At 37.5% G+C, this 19,262-nt stretch overlaps 1 protein-coding gene across 5 annotated transcripts in view; it reads right to left on the bottom strand.

Annotated features, from left to right (window-relative positions):
* Positions 1–19,262, bottom strand: part of st6gal1 (ST6 beta-galactosamide alpha-2,6-sialyltranferase 1) — a 36,410-nt gene that overhangs the window by 14,319 nt on the left and 2,829 nt on the right. For 2 of the 5 annotated variants that reach the window (XM_073934475.1, XM_005161298.6), the window contains exons 2-3: positions 11,722–11,928; positions 4,146–4,502 (exon numbers count right to left, since the gene is read on the bottom strand). In XM_073934475.1, coding sequence (XP_073790576.1) covers positions 4,146–4,502; positions 11,722–11,913 — 549 coding nt within the window. In that variant the 5' untranslated portion in view covers positions 11,914–11,928. 5 annotated transcript variants of the gene reach the window in all.

Raw genomic sequence — 19,262 nt, 5'->3', positions numbered from 1 at the left:
TTAAATATATTTATTGCTTAAGGGGGCTAATAATATTGACCTTAAAATGGGTTTCAAAATATTTAAAACTACTTTTATTCTAGCCGAAATAAAAAAAAGCCTTTCTCCAGAAGAAAAAATATAGGAAATACTGTTAAAATTCCTTGCTCTGTTAAACATGATTTGGAAAATATTCATTTAAAAAAAATTCTCAGGAGCGCTAATAATTTTGATTTTAACTGATAATCGTTTTGAATAATCGTGAGTACAATTATGACCAAAATAATCGTGATTATGATTTTTCCCAAAATCGAGTAGCCCTAATATAAATACAGTATGTGACTCTTTCAAAACCATTTGGAGGTGTCCACGTTGCTGAGCAATGTATATAGACCATATCAATGTGGTGATGTCATTGGCCCATTAATATTTCCTACTTATCAAATTATTTCATAGCTGTAACAAGAGGCAATTCAATCATAACTTAATGTTAAAACAGCGATCATGACATTATTTATCAATATGTGACTCTTTTTGGATTCTTGGAAGCTTTAGAAATCAAAATGTAAAACAGAAAATACGTTGGGACTGTAAGGTCCACCCAGTTGGCCCAATGCCGGTGTCCACTGGTGGATGAAGGTTCACTGCATGTTCGGTCTTTCCAGTGCACAATGTTGATCTATATTAAACTTAACTCATATCTGACTCCAATTTTAATATGAGGTGGTTTAGAATATTAATATATTTATCCTCATTTTATCTGACTCCAATTATAAAACATTAAGAAGATTATATCAATATGTAATTTAGATAAATGTTTGAACCTTTTGTCTTCACTAGTAACTATTACATCCGTTCATTCGGGTGCTCATGTCGCTCAGAGAAATCGCCTCGGCCGAAGGCGTCCCTCACGGTCACACTCCGGTCAGTCTTGAATATTAAAGGGCCATGAAACCCCCTCGTTTCAGCAGGGTGTTTTCACACCTCCACTTTGGAAAAAGTCAGAAAAGTGGGCGTGTCCAGCTCTGTTTAGGGGGGAGTGTCGGAGAAACTAAAGTGGGATGGTGTGGGAGTGTCTATTTGTGCACGCGCGAGTTTCAGAGTCAAAATACACACCCACAGCGGACAATGTGACTGTGTTTACATGGACATCTGTAGTCGAATTATTTGCCAAATTATTAAAAGTTGGACTTTAACTGCAGTTTGGCTCTTTCATTCAGGGAATTCATTCATGCCTCTCGCGACAAACGAAATATTTGATTCAAGGAACTGCTGCAAGCGTGTATTTTTCATGCAATGTTTGATACCGCACGGCGAATGAGAGAGTAAAAAACTCCGCATTTCCCGGAAACTTAGATGCACACGGCAGGTAGCGTCAGAAAGCCGCGTGTGTTATTCCGGTCACAAAATGCGGTGCTTACATTTCTGCACTCAGTGCAATAGTAACTTAATTCGATACGAACAAACTGAATAAACAAAGAGCACTGGTCGCTCACTTACCAAATCTGTAGAGACAGGACAATCACCAGCAACTAGAGCCGCGTCTATATGGAGAGAATACTACAAGCGAATTCAGATTTCAGCGTTTGCAGATGAGAACAGCTCTCAGGTAAACAATTTTTACCTGAGTTACGTAAGTTATTGTTGTCGAGCATCGCGTACACTGTAATCCACACATGATCCAGATAAGCTCTCACAGAGAGAAAATGAAAACGAAACTTAACGGCAGCAAACTATAAACGCAACACTTCACGCTTGTTTTGCCAACACAACGTGGCGTCTTTGTGGCGTAAACACGGTGACACTAATGAATATTAATGAAGTTCCACAATAGAGCGCGCTGATTGGTTTGAACCAAGCCTTACTCATGTATCACACTGTAAGACGTAATAAGACTCACTCTGGCACAGACGCCCAGTCTGCACGCTGGAATACACGCTATTATGTCATGACCGTGACGCAGCTTCAAAAATTCGTTTCAAACAGGAAGTACAAATTTGCTTGAAATAACGCAAAAACAACCAATTTACACTTTTTAGTGAAATATAGGTGTCCTAATAGTGTTTTTAGCAGTGTGGGACACATATACGACTGTCAACAGCTCAAAAAATGTGTTTTGGTGTTTCGTGACCCTTTAAACAGAGGTAAATTGACTAATACTTTAGATGGCCGCTACCAGCGCGCTCGTTCTAAAATACTTTAGTTAGTCCCGCTTAGATGTACACCTTTGAGTTAAGACAATCATCATTTCTAATTAGAGGTTAGGGCATTAATATAAATGTACCCGACTACTGGACTCTATAGTAACTTTGGTTTTCACCAAGCCCATGGTTTCCCATATGAACTTAATTTAGAATAATATTACCTTCAAACAAAGGTCGGGTACCCAATCTAGGTTAGTCGTGCAACACCTTGTTGACCTAGACGGAAGTTATCGCCCTTTCCACCTAAGTACACGTGAATCAATATCAAGAGTCAGCCGGATCGCTAAAACACAATTAGTGTGCCAATGCTCCATCTCAATTGGATTTTAGTCCGTCTACTGACCTGACGCAAGACGTGCGGAAACAAGGATACAGCGTAATCTACTTGAATTAATAATTACAGAGTGAGCAAAATATGGTCAAACATTACAATTTATTAGTCAGGTAAATGTATTATGCCAATTCAATCAGTCAATTCATAAATGATCAATACAAAACATCAAATTATCAAAGATAAATCCAAGATGAAAAGATGCATACCTGACCTTTTACATAACGTTTAAATTTTACATAACGTGGAGCCTAGGCTCCATGTTATGGGCTGATCTGGGTAGGCAGAATCGCGCCGAGACTTTCTCATACCCTACCTTAAATAATCCAAGAATTCCCTCAAGAAAGGGGGTGTGAATAACAAAGGCATTCACACTTAGTGTAAAAGTCACACCCCTCACAGTGGTTCAAAAGATGCCTGAAGTTATATATTTATTGTTCTGATTATGTCTATTTCTGAGAGAATGAGACCATTGTACCAATCGCACTGAGACATTTCAATTGATATCAAACATGATAGTTAAAGTCAGTTTGGTTAATCTAGAACATTAAATGACCATATGCGTGAGTTGGGGGGATGAAGCTGAGTTTCAGCATACTCAGATGCAAATGCAGCAGGAACTGGTTTTTCCCGCATTCCCCCTTGCTGGGTTGTGAAGTTACCAGTCTCTGTTTTCAGCTAATGTTTTGAATTGTCAAAGATATCAGAATATTTGCAATATTTCAACTCTTACAGGACCATTGTTTTTGTTTACACCCCTCAAAATGGTATTTAAAACAATGTAAAGACATGTGCAACTGCTTTTATGCTTTTCTCCCGACCTTAAAAATATAATTGGCTGAATCGTAGAGATGTTGGATTAAGATTGTGTAGTAGGAGGTCGAATCAAGATCACAATGTTTTTTCGATTAATCGTGCAGTCCTATAATAAACTGCGATCCTTTTGGAGCTTTGGCGTTGTTGCCTTAATATTAGCTTCTTTTTTTCCGATGTTTTAAAATCATAATGCTGATTATAATCAAACAATCACAATCCATTTATTTATTATTTTTTTCATGAAATTTGAGTACAAATTTCTTATACCTCCCTAATGCAAGGCTATCACTGCGATTTCAGCCACAACTTGCTAATTTCGAAAATCATATGCAAACATTTAACTTAAATATTGACTACATTCAATTACTTTGCATAATCATAAAGCGTTAAATAACTAAATTGTAAAATTCTGACAAGAGTTCACTTCTAGGAAGGTTAATTTTTTTTAGGATGTGGCACTGATTAATTTAAACCAACACAATCTATTTTTATTTTTTCAATTTCTTGCTCAAAGCAAACCACAACACTTTTATAGCATCCAATAATAAAAAAGCCACGGTCACCGGTGGGATTAAACCGGTTAATCTGCAGATGACATGTGGCATGAACCGTGGCCTGTGATTCTTTTGAATTTTGCAACTCTAGTCTGAGGCAGTGTTTTGTATTTTTATATGCAGTAGAGCTTCATCCTTGAAGGATTATGTAAAATGGATTAACTGTAGAGACTTCATGCCTTGCTGATCAGCAGTTGCAGTCCTGGCAGTTAGTAACTGTGTTTTTATACAGTAGAGGCTTTAATATCAGTTTGCGCTCACCTGATAGTTCTGCACAACTTTCCTCAGCCTTTTTCCCAGCATGCTGCTCGACATCTCTTCATTCCAGACCTCTCCGAGTGCTCCATTAGGCTTAAAAACATCAGCATCCCGAATTGCGGTCCCCATATCTCCTCTCCGTCTGCCTCCAAAAATAGTCAGTGGTTGTGCCAGAAGCCAGTAAAAGAGCCCACGCTCTCTCTTTTTGCCCCCGAGACTGTGGTCTTTAGAAGTGCTCTCCATTGAGAAGTTAGATGATGAGAGGATGGGAATAGGCTTTTGAGGATCTCCAGGAATGACACCTGGGAGCTTTTGAGGGTCAGTATACATGGGCTTTGACCCTCCTGTTCCCCGCAATACCTTCAAGAGATTAATGTCACATTTAGCAAGATTTTATTTTTGACTTGGAAAGTGTTGCAGAGATGATATAATTTTGTAGGTTAACCCAGAAGTTAGCGTCACTTTGATTTTAAAGGGCACCTATGGTGAAAAATCTACTTTTCAAGCTGTTTGGATAGACATGTGTAAGTATAGTGTATAGACCGTCATATTGGGGTGATATAAACACACACAGTCCTTTTTTTTTTCAATTTAACAACATAAAAACGGTGGAACAATTGGAGCGGTTTTCAAACCGACTTCAACTTTACGTAGGAGAGTGGTCCCTCCGCCCACCAATATTGATTGACCGCCTTACGTCACGATCATATCCTCAGTTTCTTGTTGCACGTCCGCCATTTTCAGCATGTGAGTCAAAGCGATATCACTAAAGGAACACCCATGCTCTATTTTTTGATGAAAAGCTCATTGGGACCAAAGACCAATATTCTCCAGATTATCGCTGTAATCGGAATTATTGCTTGTACCTTTTGCGTGGCACGGCGTCGTGCATTTCGGAGTTCTTGGCATGGGTTTCATTCTAGCTTAGCTTCTCTCTCTCTCTGTCTGTCAGCCTGTCTGTTGCAAACACAGAGCGTGGGAGCTCTTGGCTCCGCCCCCTTGATACGTTGGGCGGGAAGCCGAAACTGTGAAGCAACACTCCCCTAAAACGGCAAACTGTATAAACGCCCCCAACATGACACTTAACACATTATAATAAAAACATCTGAATTGTGTGTTGAACTGAACCTAAACTGGCACACTCAGAAGAACCATAATATTAAAATAAATCATAAAAAAGGGGTAAACTATGTGCCTTTTAATGACAGAATTCTGTGAGGATTTTACCATTGGCTTTTAGATTGTTGCTGAATATAAGCTGTTATCAATTAGGTTCATGACTCTTACACGTTCTAATCATTAAGGTAACTTTTGCAAAGTAACTCAACATAATATAGTAGAGCTGTGTACCTAGACTGGTCTTACGGTTTGGTTCGGTTACGATTATCATGCCATCGATTCTGTTCAATTTGAGATCTCGGTGCATCGTCGATGCTTTCCATACACGGTTTTATATTTTCTTCACAGCACAGCAATTTTTGTATTAAAATGTATAAATATATATTTATATACTATTTATAATACAATTTTGTAATACTAACAGATATATAAACTTTGCTTATGAACAACACAAGCATTTATAGCAAATAAACAAATATCACGCTCGCTGTCTGATCCTTGTCTAGAAAGTCCTTTCTTACACCCCTTTGATTGGTCACGCACTCAACTGAAAGGGCTGCGATTGGCTCTACGGGCTGGCGCTCTTCACAGATGATAAAGTAAAGCCTGGTTTACACACAGATGAACGGCAGCAGCGTTCACAGCTGATCCATGATAGATGCGGTGGAGAAAACTGTGACACCCGCTCGCATATGAGATAAATGATGTCAGTATGTAATAACCGGTTATGATTATTACTGAACCGATACCGAATCGTCCGCATCTGCATTGCAGTGCACCGAAGAAACATTTAATTTTAACACCTATATTATAGTGTGTAGACTGTATGTGCATGAAGTAGAGGTCTTCAGTCTTCAGGTGTCTACTTTTATTAAAAACCCAAGCCTTTACCTGAGTGGGCTCACATCCAAAACATCAACGTGTGCCTTGGACACATGTCAGGATTGGTATTAGTGCACTTGTGTCTTTGGTCAGCGAATAATATATCAATAAATAAATTAGAGGAAGTGAATGTTTCCTTTTCTTATTATGGGGCTGCAGGCTGTGCACACATAAAAGTAATTTATATTCTGGTCCTAATGGGTGTGAAAATAAATGCTGTTGTCGGTCTTGGGTTGATTTTTTTTTTTATTAATGCATGTCAGGTTCGGGTTAGAATTGATTCAGGTGGATTTTAGTTGGGTACGAATTTTGTACAGACCTCTAGCACAGACAAAGGACCTTATAATACACGCGACACAATAAGGCGCAAAATGTGTTTTAAATAGCCAATCCATTTGCTCATGGGTGTGCTGGTTTAAAAAGGAGATGTGTTAAGTCACATTGTTGGCGTGCTGCTATTTTGAGGAACTAAAATGGACTGCAACACTGACAAACTGAAAGCTGGACTAAAGTCCAGTGCAGAGCACTTTAGTTATGCGCCTATGCAGGTCTAAAATGCTAGACAAGAAAAAAAATGCTAGGAAGTTAGAAATGAATTTAGTAATAGTTTTGAAACAAATTTTTGTGCTTAACAATTGAAAATAAGTATGTAGGCTAATTAAAGTTTTCAGTGCAGTGGACAACACCGTTTCCTTACCCCATGAAAGTAAAAGTGTAAAGAAAAGAGTAAAAGTAAAGAGACCGAATGTAGAAGGCTCATTTTTTATCCATGTGCTGCAGATGGTCTGTTTACCTGTTTTCTCACTAGTTAAACATTCATTTTTATCCACTTACAAAGTCCGCTATGTAAATAGCAAAATGCGCCATGACGTGACACAGCATACTCTTAAAGTTGCAGTAGGTGATTTGCTAAAATGCTATCCGCTTAGCATATTATCTTTGGACGGCGGGGAGGGACTATGATTCAAAGCCACGCCTCCTGAAATTGCAAACGCGTGCACTGCGTCACAATAGCAGACAACCCACTAGTTCATAGGGCTGCACGATTCTGGCTAAAATGTAAATCACGATTTTTTTTGCTTAAAATATAAAATCACGATTCTTTCTCACGATTCTTTAGATGTAAAATGAAGGTTAATATGAGTAGGCTATTATTATTGTTAATTCTCAAACAAAAAGTCTTAAAATGTAAACAATAAGTTGTCATTTATTAAGAATATGTCAATAACTAAATTAAAAAAAAAAATTCAGATAGAACCTTATAATTCTAAAGTGATGATATGGTAAAACAACACTAATAATATTAGGTCTATGTGTAGCTCTACTCTTGCTTAAAATGCTAAATTTTGTACAGTCATTATGGTGGACTTGAACAGACTTTCAATATGTCCTGTTTGTTAATTCACAGTAAAATGATGACATCAGAATATAACTATTCATAACTATAAAGTTGAATTATTATGTTTAAGACATGTGCTTGTCATTTGTCATTGTCAGCATTATTATACCATTTGTTTTCACAGACATTTTTGCATTATATTCAACATTAAATAAGCTAGAGTAGGTATATTGATGATGTAAAACATTTATTTTCATGCACAATACTGTGTTAGCTATGAAAGAAAAAAAAACATTTCAAATGATTGTCGTAATCATAATTGTAAAATGCGTTATGATCATTTAAATAATGTGCGCACATCAAATCATGATCGTGATCCTTTTTCGATTAATCGTGCAGCCCTACAAGTTCATGTCATTCGCCAGTTAGTTACTGTTTGGCGGTGGCGTGCAGGAATTATATTCATTACATACTATTTCAGAGTGAATATTTAGAGTAGCATAGTAAACAGTATAGATGCTGTCATTGTTAAAAATGAACAAATATGAATATAAAAACAACTTCAGCTCAATAAGGCAAGTTAGGCGGAACATCGCTATTTACTGATGTTTTGTTGTTAAACTAAATAAAAATCTACATTATCAATGCTGTCAAAGACCTTATGAAACTGAAAATAGTCACATCAATCTTTCACCCAGAGATTTCAAGGGCTGAACAACACTTCAGTGCATATAACCCATTCATAACACAACACAATCCAACATAAACTTAGCCTGACTAAAATAGTTTGAAAACAGAACATTACCTGTCTAACAGTAATACTTCAGCCATGGTGTCGTCTTTCCTCCAGCGTGCAAAAGTAACTCAAATATGGATTTAGGATTTTCAAAAGTTTCAATTCAGCATTTGATTTCACCGTGTCTGTGATTGTCTCGTGAACACGCGGCGCTCATGCAGGCAGCGCAAATGGCGGATCTGCGTGAACAGATGCTCAGAAGTCCAAATCTACATTTGATGACAGACAGTTTGAGCTACTTATCGGAATTATGGGAGATAGGCTTGCCATAGTAGACTGTGTTGACGGTGATAACGGTTTTAAGACGCAACACCGGTGACATCACTTTTTCACCGTGACACCGTCCCCACATTTTTTTTTTTTTTTTTTAAGTATTCGTTTTTTTTTTTTATTTAAATATTTTTTTGAATTAAATGGGAAACATAATTCTAAATAGTTTACTTAAGACGAGAGCATGCACTATATTTATCATCTGAACATAGCTACAATGCGTCATATTTCATTTATCACATCAAGAGAACGAGAGGAGTCGAATTTACAGAAAGAGAATGGAGGACGGATAAGTGTCAAAACGCAATGCAAAAGGGCCTGTATATTTTTGGTTCAAACCAAATGCAAAAAGAGAACTTGAAGACGTTAATGAGGCAATCTGCAAACTTTGCCTGACAAAGGTGGCAGCAGTTGGAGGAAACACAACTAATTTATACACTCATTTTCAACACTTGATGTTCAACTATGTGTGGGTCGCGGGTAGATAAGATCAATAGCCATAAATACGCAACGCATACTCTCATTTTAAAAATCACGCTACCATCATCTCACAGTTTAATAATAAATTATCTTTTTTTATTTATTAAAACAAGAGTGATTTAGCAATGCCGCGCCATTAATAAGCCAACTGCAGAGAAACAAAGCAACTATTGCGGCAACAGTCGTGAGCACTTTTTCCGAAGTTCAGCTGTTCTTTTTTGTAATTGATAATTATGCGTTTATTGTAAAAAAAAAAATCAATAAAGCATAGGCCGACAAGAGTGTGGGCTAACCTGTGTGTGTGCGCGCGTCTTTTATCACTGAGGCTGCTCTCTTCAAAAACCGAAAGTTGCTTCGTTTGTCTGGCAATATTTCAGCTTTTAATAAATGAAAAGTTAATTTAGATGAGTCAATATTAAAAATTGCAATAAAGTAACTGTGACGTGCGAACACGCATCGAATCAGAGGTCTGATCTCATCTCTCTCTCTCTCTCGCTGTTATCCAGACACAGACGCCTACGAGTCAAGTCGCAAAACTGAGGCTGGTACCAGCTAACAGGTAGAATAGCTGAAGCTTTTGCGAAATCTGTCAGAATACAGCACTGAAATAAACAGGCATAAATGTCTTTGAGCCAGAAAGTCTATCTAGGATATCTGTCAAAACGCAATTGGAGCCGTGGAGGAGTTGTGTAGCCTTTAAATTATATTATTTCTAATAAAATGAAAACCAAAATAAACTATTCATTGCATTTTTCGTTTGATAAAAATATACGTAAACGAAAAAAAAAAATAAAAGGGTGGCTAGTTTGTTGTAATGTGTTTTAATACTAGTAAAAATATACTGCCTTAAGTTTAACGGTTAGCCTATACGTCGTCAATAGGCAAACCATTTAAAAAATATTATTTTACTGTGTACTGGGTCATAATCTATATTTTACAATAAAAACTAAACGTAGCATGTCTCGCTGTCATTTAAAACATGTAATTCATAACACACCAGAACTGTGGACCAGTGTGTTAACTTAGGGCAGTGTTGGTCCAATTTAATGCTCACCGAACTCCAATTCGAGGGAGATTATGTTACTCGATAGACAACATTAAGTTGAGAGATTTTAAAAAAAGGCATTTTTTAAAAAGGAACAACGCGCAAATCTGCAACAAATAAAACTAAAAATAAACGTCTTGCCAGTGCTGTGTGTATTCCGCCACTGACAGTGCACGTGCTTATGCAGCGCCTGTAACTGCCGCTTTTAAGAGAAATCAAAGCTGGTATCATAACCAAAAAGCAAGATCATATAGTTTAAATATTCCATAACAATACTTTCGAAATATTTATACATTTACATGTTGTTTATTGAGATTGTGTGATCTGTATATGATGTCTGAACTTTACAGTGATGTTCAGTGATGTTTAGCTCTGACAAGGTACTTTTATTCAGCCTGAAGTCTTTAAATTTTTTTTAAATAATGTTACATTTCTTAACATTTTCATTATTATTTTTTATTTATAGTTTATATATAAAATGAGTGCCAACTTGTTTAGTTGTGATCATTATGCAAGGATCATATTTCACATTCGGTTTATTCTTCAATAGCCTATAGATTCGTTAATAATGTATTTTATAAACGCATTGTTCATAAGGACTAAGCTGTTAATATATAATATAGGCGTTTATGGTTGTTATTTGTATGGCTTCAACTTCCACAGTTTTTTTCAGCCTGTACCATTGTTGTGTTTTATTCGTTATGTTAATAAAAAGTTATGTTTTGTGTAATAACAGTGATTCTTTTATTTATTTTTTTGTAGTTTTCGTTCATTCAAACAATTGACGCCGAATTGGCAACTCCCGCAAAACTGAAAGTGAAAGTATATGCACGCATTTATAAGCTATTTAAAAGCAGAAAAAAAAGAGGAAAAGAATAAACGCCCACTCCCACGGTGATACAGGTATTACCGGTGTTGTCACATGTCGATTAACCGGTGGGGAAATTTCCTCATCGTCACAACCCTAATGAGAGATGTCGGCCCAACAATATTTAATTAGATGAACATTTTTTAGTTTTATGCCTTACCCAGAATATAAAAATACATATAAATACATTTAGATCATTTACTTTAATCATTACTATTGGACTGAGATGAGACTTTCAACCAGCACAACAAAAATGTTTCGGAAGACAATCACCTACTGCACCTTTAAAGGGAATGAATGAGAGAGGAGTCTTTGATTGGTTTAAGGCACATTATGCTCAAAAAACACCTATAGCTTAATTAGAGAATAAGCACAACCCTAACAGGGCGCAGAGTGTATTTTTCAGTCCTTAAAATAGTACAAGTGGATTTGGACATGCATTTAATGCTTTTGTGCCATATGCTTTAGACTTTGCGCCTAGTTTGTTAAAATAGACCTCTTAATATTTCTTTACAAAGTGACATAAACACCTTCTGACACACATAATACAGTGTTTATTTTTGTGAGCAGTGGCTTTGACAATGTTGTCATCTGAAAACCCTTTTTCCATTTTGAAAATGCAAAAGGAAAAAAGCTTTTTTCTTTCAATCAATTAATCAAAAACTAATTCAAACACACTGACTTTGGGATACAGGGACTGCATGAACAAAACAAAAACATCAGTTTTGCAAATCCAATAAAGTATGTTAAAGTATTCGAGAATGAGTCAGTTTGACGTACCTTAACAATTGTGTGTGCTCTTGGTTGAGCTCGAGTTCTGGCCTTGACTCCGAAAATGGCGTCTGTGACAGGAATGCTGTTTTCAGCACAAAGAGTGTACAGGAGAGCCATAGTCAAACAGAAGAGTGCCATGCATAGGGCCCCTCGACGAGCCCGACGCCTCAATCGCCAAAGTAGGCTAACACGATCCATAGCAGCCCCTGGGATCTAGATAATGAAACAGACAATATTAGCAAATTAAGGAGTAGAGAGACAAAAATGTGTTGGTAGCTTCATAGAAACATTTGCATGGGTTTAGTTAGTATTAAAAATAGAGCAAATACTTTAAAACAGTCGCATAATATATTTGAAGTCATTGTAACCTGAGTGGTAGGAACAGGAAAGATCAACCTTTCCCCCATCAATTAAATAGCATTGATCAGATTACAGCAGATTCAACAAATAAATAGGCTTTTATTGATGTAATTTTATGTGATGATTAACTGCTTTCAGTTAATTATTATTTTTTTAATATGCAACATGCTGTTATTAGTTGCTTTAGTTGACCTACATTTCTGCTAGCATAGTTTACTGATACAGTTCAGCTATATGGAGGACAAGCTACCGAGGCCTTAAAGAGAGCTGGCAAATTAGTTTAATCAACTGTAATATTTTCATTGAGGTTGGCCTATGAATGGCCATTTAAAATTCTACATTTACAAGAACTAAGAGTAAATGAATAATGAAGGGATCACAACAATTATTTCTTTCATGACTAGTATCTTAAAGATTTAGTGTATTAATGAATATGTACTGTATACGTTTATGTATTTGGTCTGAGCGGCATAGATTTGCTACAGTGCTGCCACTACTGCCATTAATAAACATGAAGCATGCATAAAACCCTCAATAAAGCAGGAGAACAAACATGCAGACAAACCAATCCAATAAACCTTGATTCTGTGTATAAACAGTTGCATGAGAAAATACGAATGTATATCCACATAAATTGACTGAGGACAAGCTAAAACATGCCTTTCAAAACTTGCAGATCCATGGCATTTTTTGACACGGTTTGCTATACAATTGTGTACCTGGGCTAACTTGCAAACTGACTTAACACCACCAGGGGGCTTCCTGGAGTCTAGGTGAGGGCTACTCATGCAGGGCAATCACTTAGGGTGCTTTCACACCTGTGAATCGATTCAGTTGTTCCGAAACAGAGATTATAAATGTTACATTGTTGCTCTTTGCTCTTGGAGCGGTTCGCTTTCACATTGCAAAGTTTCTAAACGGACCAAAATAGCTAAAACAAGTCACGTGCGAGTAAACTCTCCTCACATTGGTCAGAGTTTATTTTGCAGCGTCCCGCTAAGCTATCAGGAGAGGTGGTGGTTTGATGGTGATTGACAGGGTGCGCGCACGCGATGTGTCAGAGGAGAGATGCGGTGGGGAGGGGTGAGAAGGGTGCGCGACGATGCCTATTTGAGGACTGGGAGGGAGACGCAGGATTACCGGAAGATCATCACTCATTTGCGGGCATCCGGAGACACGCGAAAATTCCCGCCATACTCATAATTCTCTCTTTATATGGCCGTAAGCCTATTACATATCCATAAAACACTGTGATATAACCGCGCTTGGATCGGATCGCTTTCTCACTGCAATCGAACCGCTCCAGGGTTCGTTTCAATCGAGCCGAGACCACCTCATTCAAGCGATCTCGGAGCGATTACTTTGGCGCGGAACAGAGCTCAATTGCCCTGTTCACATATGCCAATCGAACCGCGCTAACTGGGCAATCGAGACACGTTCCGAAACAAAAGTGTAGGTGTGAAAGCACCCTTAGAGGCCAATCATTTGCAAACTTTCAAACTCTTTCAAACTTTCAGCTCACTGAAGGCCATTAGGCTAGCACTTAGTGGGCCCATTAAAGTGTGGGACCAGCACAGTTTGTTTGCAAGTTAACGTACCAGACCATGTGTGCTTTAGCTACTTTACTTTTAATTATATGCATTTTTAAATGGTCCCCAGTAAGCATTTTTGTTTTTAAAAGATGTCTAATAGACATCTAAACATAGTCGTCTTGGCTAAAACAAGGCGAAATTTGGGCTTTCAGTGCAAATCTAATAGATGTCTAAGAATAGGCCAAAACTAGTCATCAAATAAACAGAAATTAATGATTTCACATATAAAGTATGTCTATAGTTTTGGCCTATTCTTAGATGACTATTAGATTTTCACTGACAGCCCAAGTTTAGCCTTGTTTTAGCCAAGCGGTCTATGTTTAGATGTCCATTAGTTGTCTATTAAACACAAAATTGTTTGCTAGGGTGTGATGAAGGCATGACATGGCCATGAGGTTTTAAACTAGAACAATTTGCTGCCAATACAGTATTGCTCTTACTGTCCCATGTGACTGAATCTATACTGTTGTTGACCTTTTTAGATGCGAGTGATTATCTGCCATGCTTTGCCTCTGTTTACAGTGTCCCATGTAAAATATCTGTGGTCTTCTGACATGTCAGTGATAACTTTGCACACAAACACATTTTGAACAAAACAGTTATCTTCTAAGATAAAGCATGCTGATTAAATCATGCTGAGTTAATTTTTAATGTCCCCTGAATATCAATATTATCAATACAATCTTAACTGATTAATACCAATACGTTAGTCTTAGTCTTAAGGTTAGCTAGTGTTCTCCAACAATTGTTCAAAATTCACATTTGAATATAAGCATTTAAAACCTACAGTTTCTTATTTCCACTAATATGAAACAGTGATAGATTATGATCTTGCCTCATATTTCAACGTCTCATGAGATGTTCTGACTAAGCAAATGCTGTCTCTCCCCCACACAACGTGACTAAAATTGGTCACTTATTCACATGTAAACAATAACAATTGTAGCAAGCAAATTTTTGACAAAACGCTACTGGCCATTTTAAAAAGTGATGGGGAAACTTGATATATCCTGCTCTGGTTTCATGTCTTTGTTATCTTATCACATCGAATAAAGCTGTACACTCTAAGGCAATGCAGAGGACCTTTATTCAAAAATTGTAAATAAATTCTGCTGTAAAGCAGCTCTAAAAGACTACAGTGTCATTGTTCAGATCAAACCAGTTTAGTTTTAGTTCAATTCAAAACAGTTCACTGTGAATTTTGTCAAATTTTGAGGCAAGTTTAGTGAAACTAAATTTAGCACCTTAAAAACTAAAAATAGTGGATAGAGTACACAAATAGTTGTGTAAAAGCACATACAGTATAGCCTAATAAAATCTTGATGATTTATCCATCTAGTAAAACTTTGAACCGGTGTGGCTTGGTGGCTTAGTGATTAATTGGCTAACAGCAATAAGGTTGCTGGTTTAAGTCCAGGCTAGGCTAGTTGGCATTTCTGTGTGGAGTTTGTAAGTTTCCTACGGGTGCTCCGGTTTCCCCCACAGTACAAGACATGCAGTATAGAAGAATTGGATTAACTAAATTGGCCGCAGTGTATGAGTTTGTTTGTGTGACTGTGAGTGTGTAAGGGTGTTTCCCACAACTGGGTTGCAGCTGGAAGGGCATCCGCTGTGTAAAACATACACTGGGTAAGTTGGCGGTTCAATCTGTTGTGGAGACACCTGATAAATAAGAGACTAAGTCAAATGAATGAATGAAAATTTTTAACCCGTTTTCAGTAAATGAGCTGAAGTACGATACACACCTACTTTATTTTTATGTACTCAATTAATAAGTGTGCACTTATATATAGATACTTATTTTTATATATACTTATAATAGCACAAATATTTATTGAATCTAATTCATAAATGCACCTTACAACAGCTTTGGCAACAGAGATATTCTGAATCAGAACAACAGCTGCATTCAGAACAATCCATTTGTCATAATAATTGTGAGTTGCAGTGCGAGTCGCACATTACTTAATTTTCAAATTTGAAATAAATATATTTTCATTTTAAACGTTTTTACATAACAAATGTTTTAAATTTTTTTAATGTTTTAACTTTAGACATCAAGTAATGCTCTTCAACAACTGTTGGATTACATACATTCATTGTCTACACTCAACAAAATTTTAAATACAATGTTTTGATTTTGCTCCCGTTTTCATGAGCTGAACTCAAAAGATCTAAAACTTTGTTTACACAAAATCCTTCTCTCTCAAATATTATGCACACATTTGCCTAAATCTATGTCACTTTTCCTTTGCTGGGATAATCCATCCATCTCACAGGTGTTGGATATCAAAATACTGATTAGACTGCATAATTACTGCAGAGGTGTACCTAAGGCTAACCGCAATAAGATGCCACTCTGAAATGGGCAGTTTTGTCACACAGCACAATGCCACAAGATTTTATGGAGCATGCAATTGGCATGCTGACTGCAGGAATCTCCACCAAAGCTGTTGTCTGTGGATTGAATGTTCATTTCTCTACCATAAGCTGTCTCCAATGGTTTTGCTGAAAGATTGCCAGTATATCTAACCTGCCTCACAAATCGCAGACAATGTGTAACCACACCAGCCCAGGAACTCCACATCCAGCATCTTCAACATTATGTAAAACCAGCCCCAGACAACTGCTGCAACAATTGGTTTGCATTACCAAATAATTTCTGCACAAACTGTCAGAATGCTCGTCATCCTGCAGTTTGTCATTGTCCCCCAGTAAGTTAAAACTGCACGTTTTCAATTATTTGCACGCAAAAACACAAGCTCGTGTGTCAAGTTTTGCAGTTCGCTGCGTTGCAAAGTTCAAGCTTGGTGAACTGTGACCTACGAAATTGCTTCATGTGACTGTGTGAGACCAACCGATGATCAAAACATGACCTTTCTGGACAGAAATGTAAAATATGGCTTGCTTTTCAAATTGTCTAATCTTTTTTAGTCTTGCCCCTTTTTACAGCAACGTACAACAGAATTTTATACGCTAAACCCAACTCTAGTGTGACCGCAGCATCTTGCTGTCTAATTAGCACCTTGATATGCCACACCTCTGAGGTGGATTGATTGTCTCGGCATAGAAGAACTCACTTACAGGCTTAAGCCCTGCTCACACTAAGATTTCAGCCATGATTTTTGTCATCTGTGACAAATTTGGGAAAATCTAAAAGGTTCCTGAAATCCTAGTCTAAAATCTGTGATCTTTGATCGTTGCTTTGATATGTTCACAGAAAGTCGCCTAGTGACCGTTTTTTCTGACCGCGATCAGATTTTTCCTTCAATGAAGTTCTGGCAGTGTCAGAAGATTTCAGACACTTTCCTGCAGTGTGACAACAGCTGCAATGAGTGTCAATTCAAGAGCCAATAGGAGCGACAAATTTGATGACGCAATCCATGCGACAATTCAAATGATCGCGGGGAAATGTCAAAACAGTTTTTTTCTTCCTGCTTTTATTATTGAGACACGCTGTGTGCAAAATTGCTGCTACAGATTATGTTTGCTGTGAGGAATCATTTCAGTGAAAGTGTCACGGGTGGATGACATCAAACTCCAGGGGTGTTCTTTTCAATGTTTGACGCGTCTTCATTGTCGTTCAGTCTGACATTATGACAGCTGAGATCTTATAGTGTGACATGAGAGCCATGTTAGTGCAGTCTAACATGCTACAATCGTTTAGGATTATTAAAAAAAATCTCACAGTGTGAGATCCCTGGAAGTTCAGACTTGCCTAGCTCAGACTCAAAGGAACAAACTCCCTAGGACGTGTAGCATACTTGCAGATTCGCTGTACATTAACAATAAAATGAATTAATTACAGGACACGCTTTCCCAGAGGTGGGTTGCGGCTGGATGGGCATCCGCTGCGTAAAAACATGCAGGATGATTTGGCGGTTTATCCAGGTAGTGCTGTCGCCACACAGCAAGAAGGTCGCTGGGTTGTTGGTTCGAGCCTCGTGTCAGTTGGCATCTCTGTGTGGAGTTTGAATGTTCTCCCTGTGTTCGCGTCGGTTTTCTTCCAGGTGCTCTGGTTTCCGCCACAGTCCAAAGACATGCGGTACAGGTGAATTGGGTAGGCTAAATTATGTGTAAATGAGTGTGTGTGTAAATGAGTGTGTGTGGATGGATGTTTCCCAGAAATGGGTTGCAGCTGGAAGGGCATCCGCTGCATATAAACATGCTGGATAAGTTGGCGTTTTATTCCGCTGTGGGGACCCTAGATTAATAAAGGGAATAAGCCGAAAAGAAAATGAATAAATTAATTTCAACCACAAATCAGAGTTGAAACCGTATGTAAAGTGCAATAAAAAAAGAAATCTTCTAAATTTACTTTGACTTGAATTTCATAGCAGACAGTACAACAAATATTAAATGTGTTCCTCATGATTTAAATTTTTTTAAACACATTCCAATTTTGGTTCTTGCAACACATTTCAAAAAAGTTGTAATAGTAAAGCATTTACAGCAGTTTCAGGTGAAATTTTACACACTTTCTCTATTGGAGATAGGTCGGGACTGCAGACAAGCCAGTAAACTACCTGTATCCTCTTCCTCCGCAGTCAGGACTTTGTAATGTGTGCAGAATTTGGTTTTGTATTGTCTTGTTGAAATATGCATGGGTGTCCCTGGAAAAGAAGGCAGCATAGTGTGCTCCAAAATCTCACTGTATACTTTTCTGCATTATTGGTGATATCACATAAGTGCAATTTACATTTGCCAAGGGCACTGACACCACACTACACCATGACATACCCTGGCTTTTGGACTTGTTGCTGGTAACGGTCTGGATGATCCTTTTCTTCTTTGGTCCAGGGCACATGACACAACCTAAAAAAACACTGATTCATCTGACCACAGTACACATTTTCTACTGTGTGATGATCCATCCTAGATGCCTCCAAGCCCAGAAAAGTCAGCGGTGCTTCTGGACACTGTTAACATAAGGCTTCCTTTTGGCACAGTACAGTTTATCTGGTATTTTTGGATATAACTATGTATTTGTGGTACTTGACAAAGGTTTTCCAAAGTAGTCCTGAGCCTAATGTAGTGATCTCGCTTATAGGTGAATGATGATTCTTATAATTATAAATCACCTATTGACATCACCCGTTTCAAATAACATCATTATTAAACCAATTTACCAGATTACTGGACCTAAATTGCTCCAGTCCCAACTAGTATGAAATGCAAGAACCAAAATTGTGCTTAATGCTTATTGCTTTAAGCATTAGAATCGGTACTTAGTATCAGCCGATCACAATGACAAGGAATCAGAACTCTGTATCAGCTGCAAAAATCATGTTCGGAGCATCCCTAGCTTTGACCCACCTTGGCTGTCAGAGCAGCAATACTCCCCCTGGCTGTACAAGACTGATCTTGGCAAGTCAGTAAATACACCAGCAGGAAAAAGAAGTGTACTTAAGTAAAGGTCAGGTATAAAAGTATACTATATTTAGTAAGTACACTAACATCAATGTACTAGTAGTGTTCTTCCAGAAGCCCAATAAGATACACTGCAGTGTCAAAAGCTGCACTTTGTGGATAAAAAAAAAAAATAAATAAAAAAAAAATATATATATATATATTTTTAGCTTGTACAGTTAAAAT

This window comes from Danio rerio, chromosome 21 (genome assembly GCF_049306965.1).
Source record: "Danio rerio strain Tuebingen ecotype United States chromosome 21, GRCz12tu, whole genome shotgun sequence".
In the NCBI taxonomy this organism is placed as follows: domain Eukaryota; kingdom Metazoa; phylum Chordata; class Actinopteri; order Cypriniformes; family Danionidae; genus Danio; species Danio rerio.
Note: the sequence above shows the minus strand (reverse complement) of the source record. Positions and strands in the feature narration are given on the sequence as shown.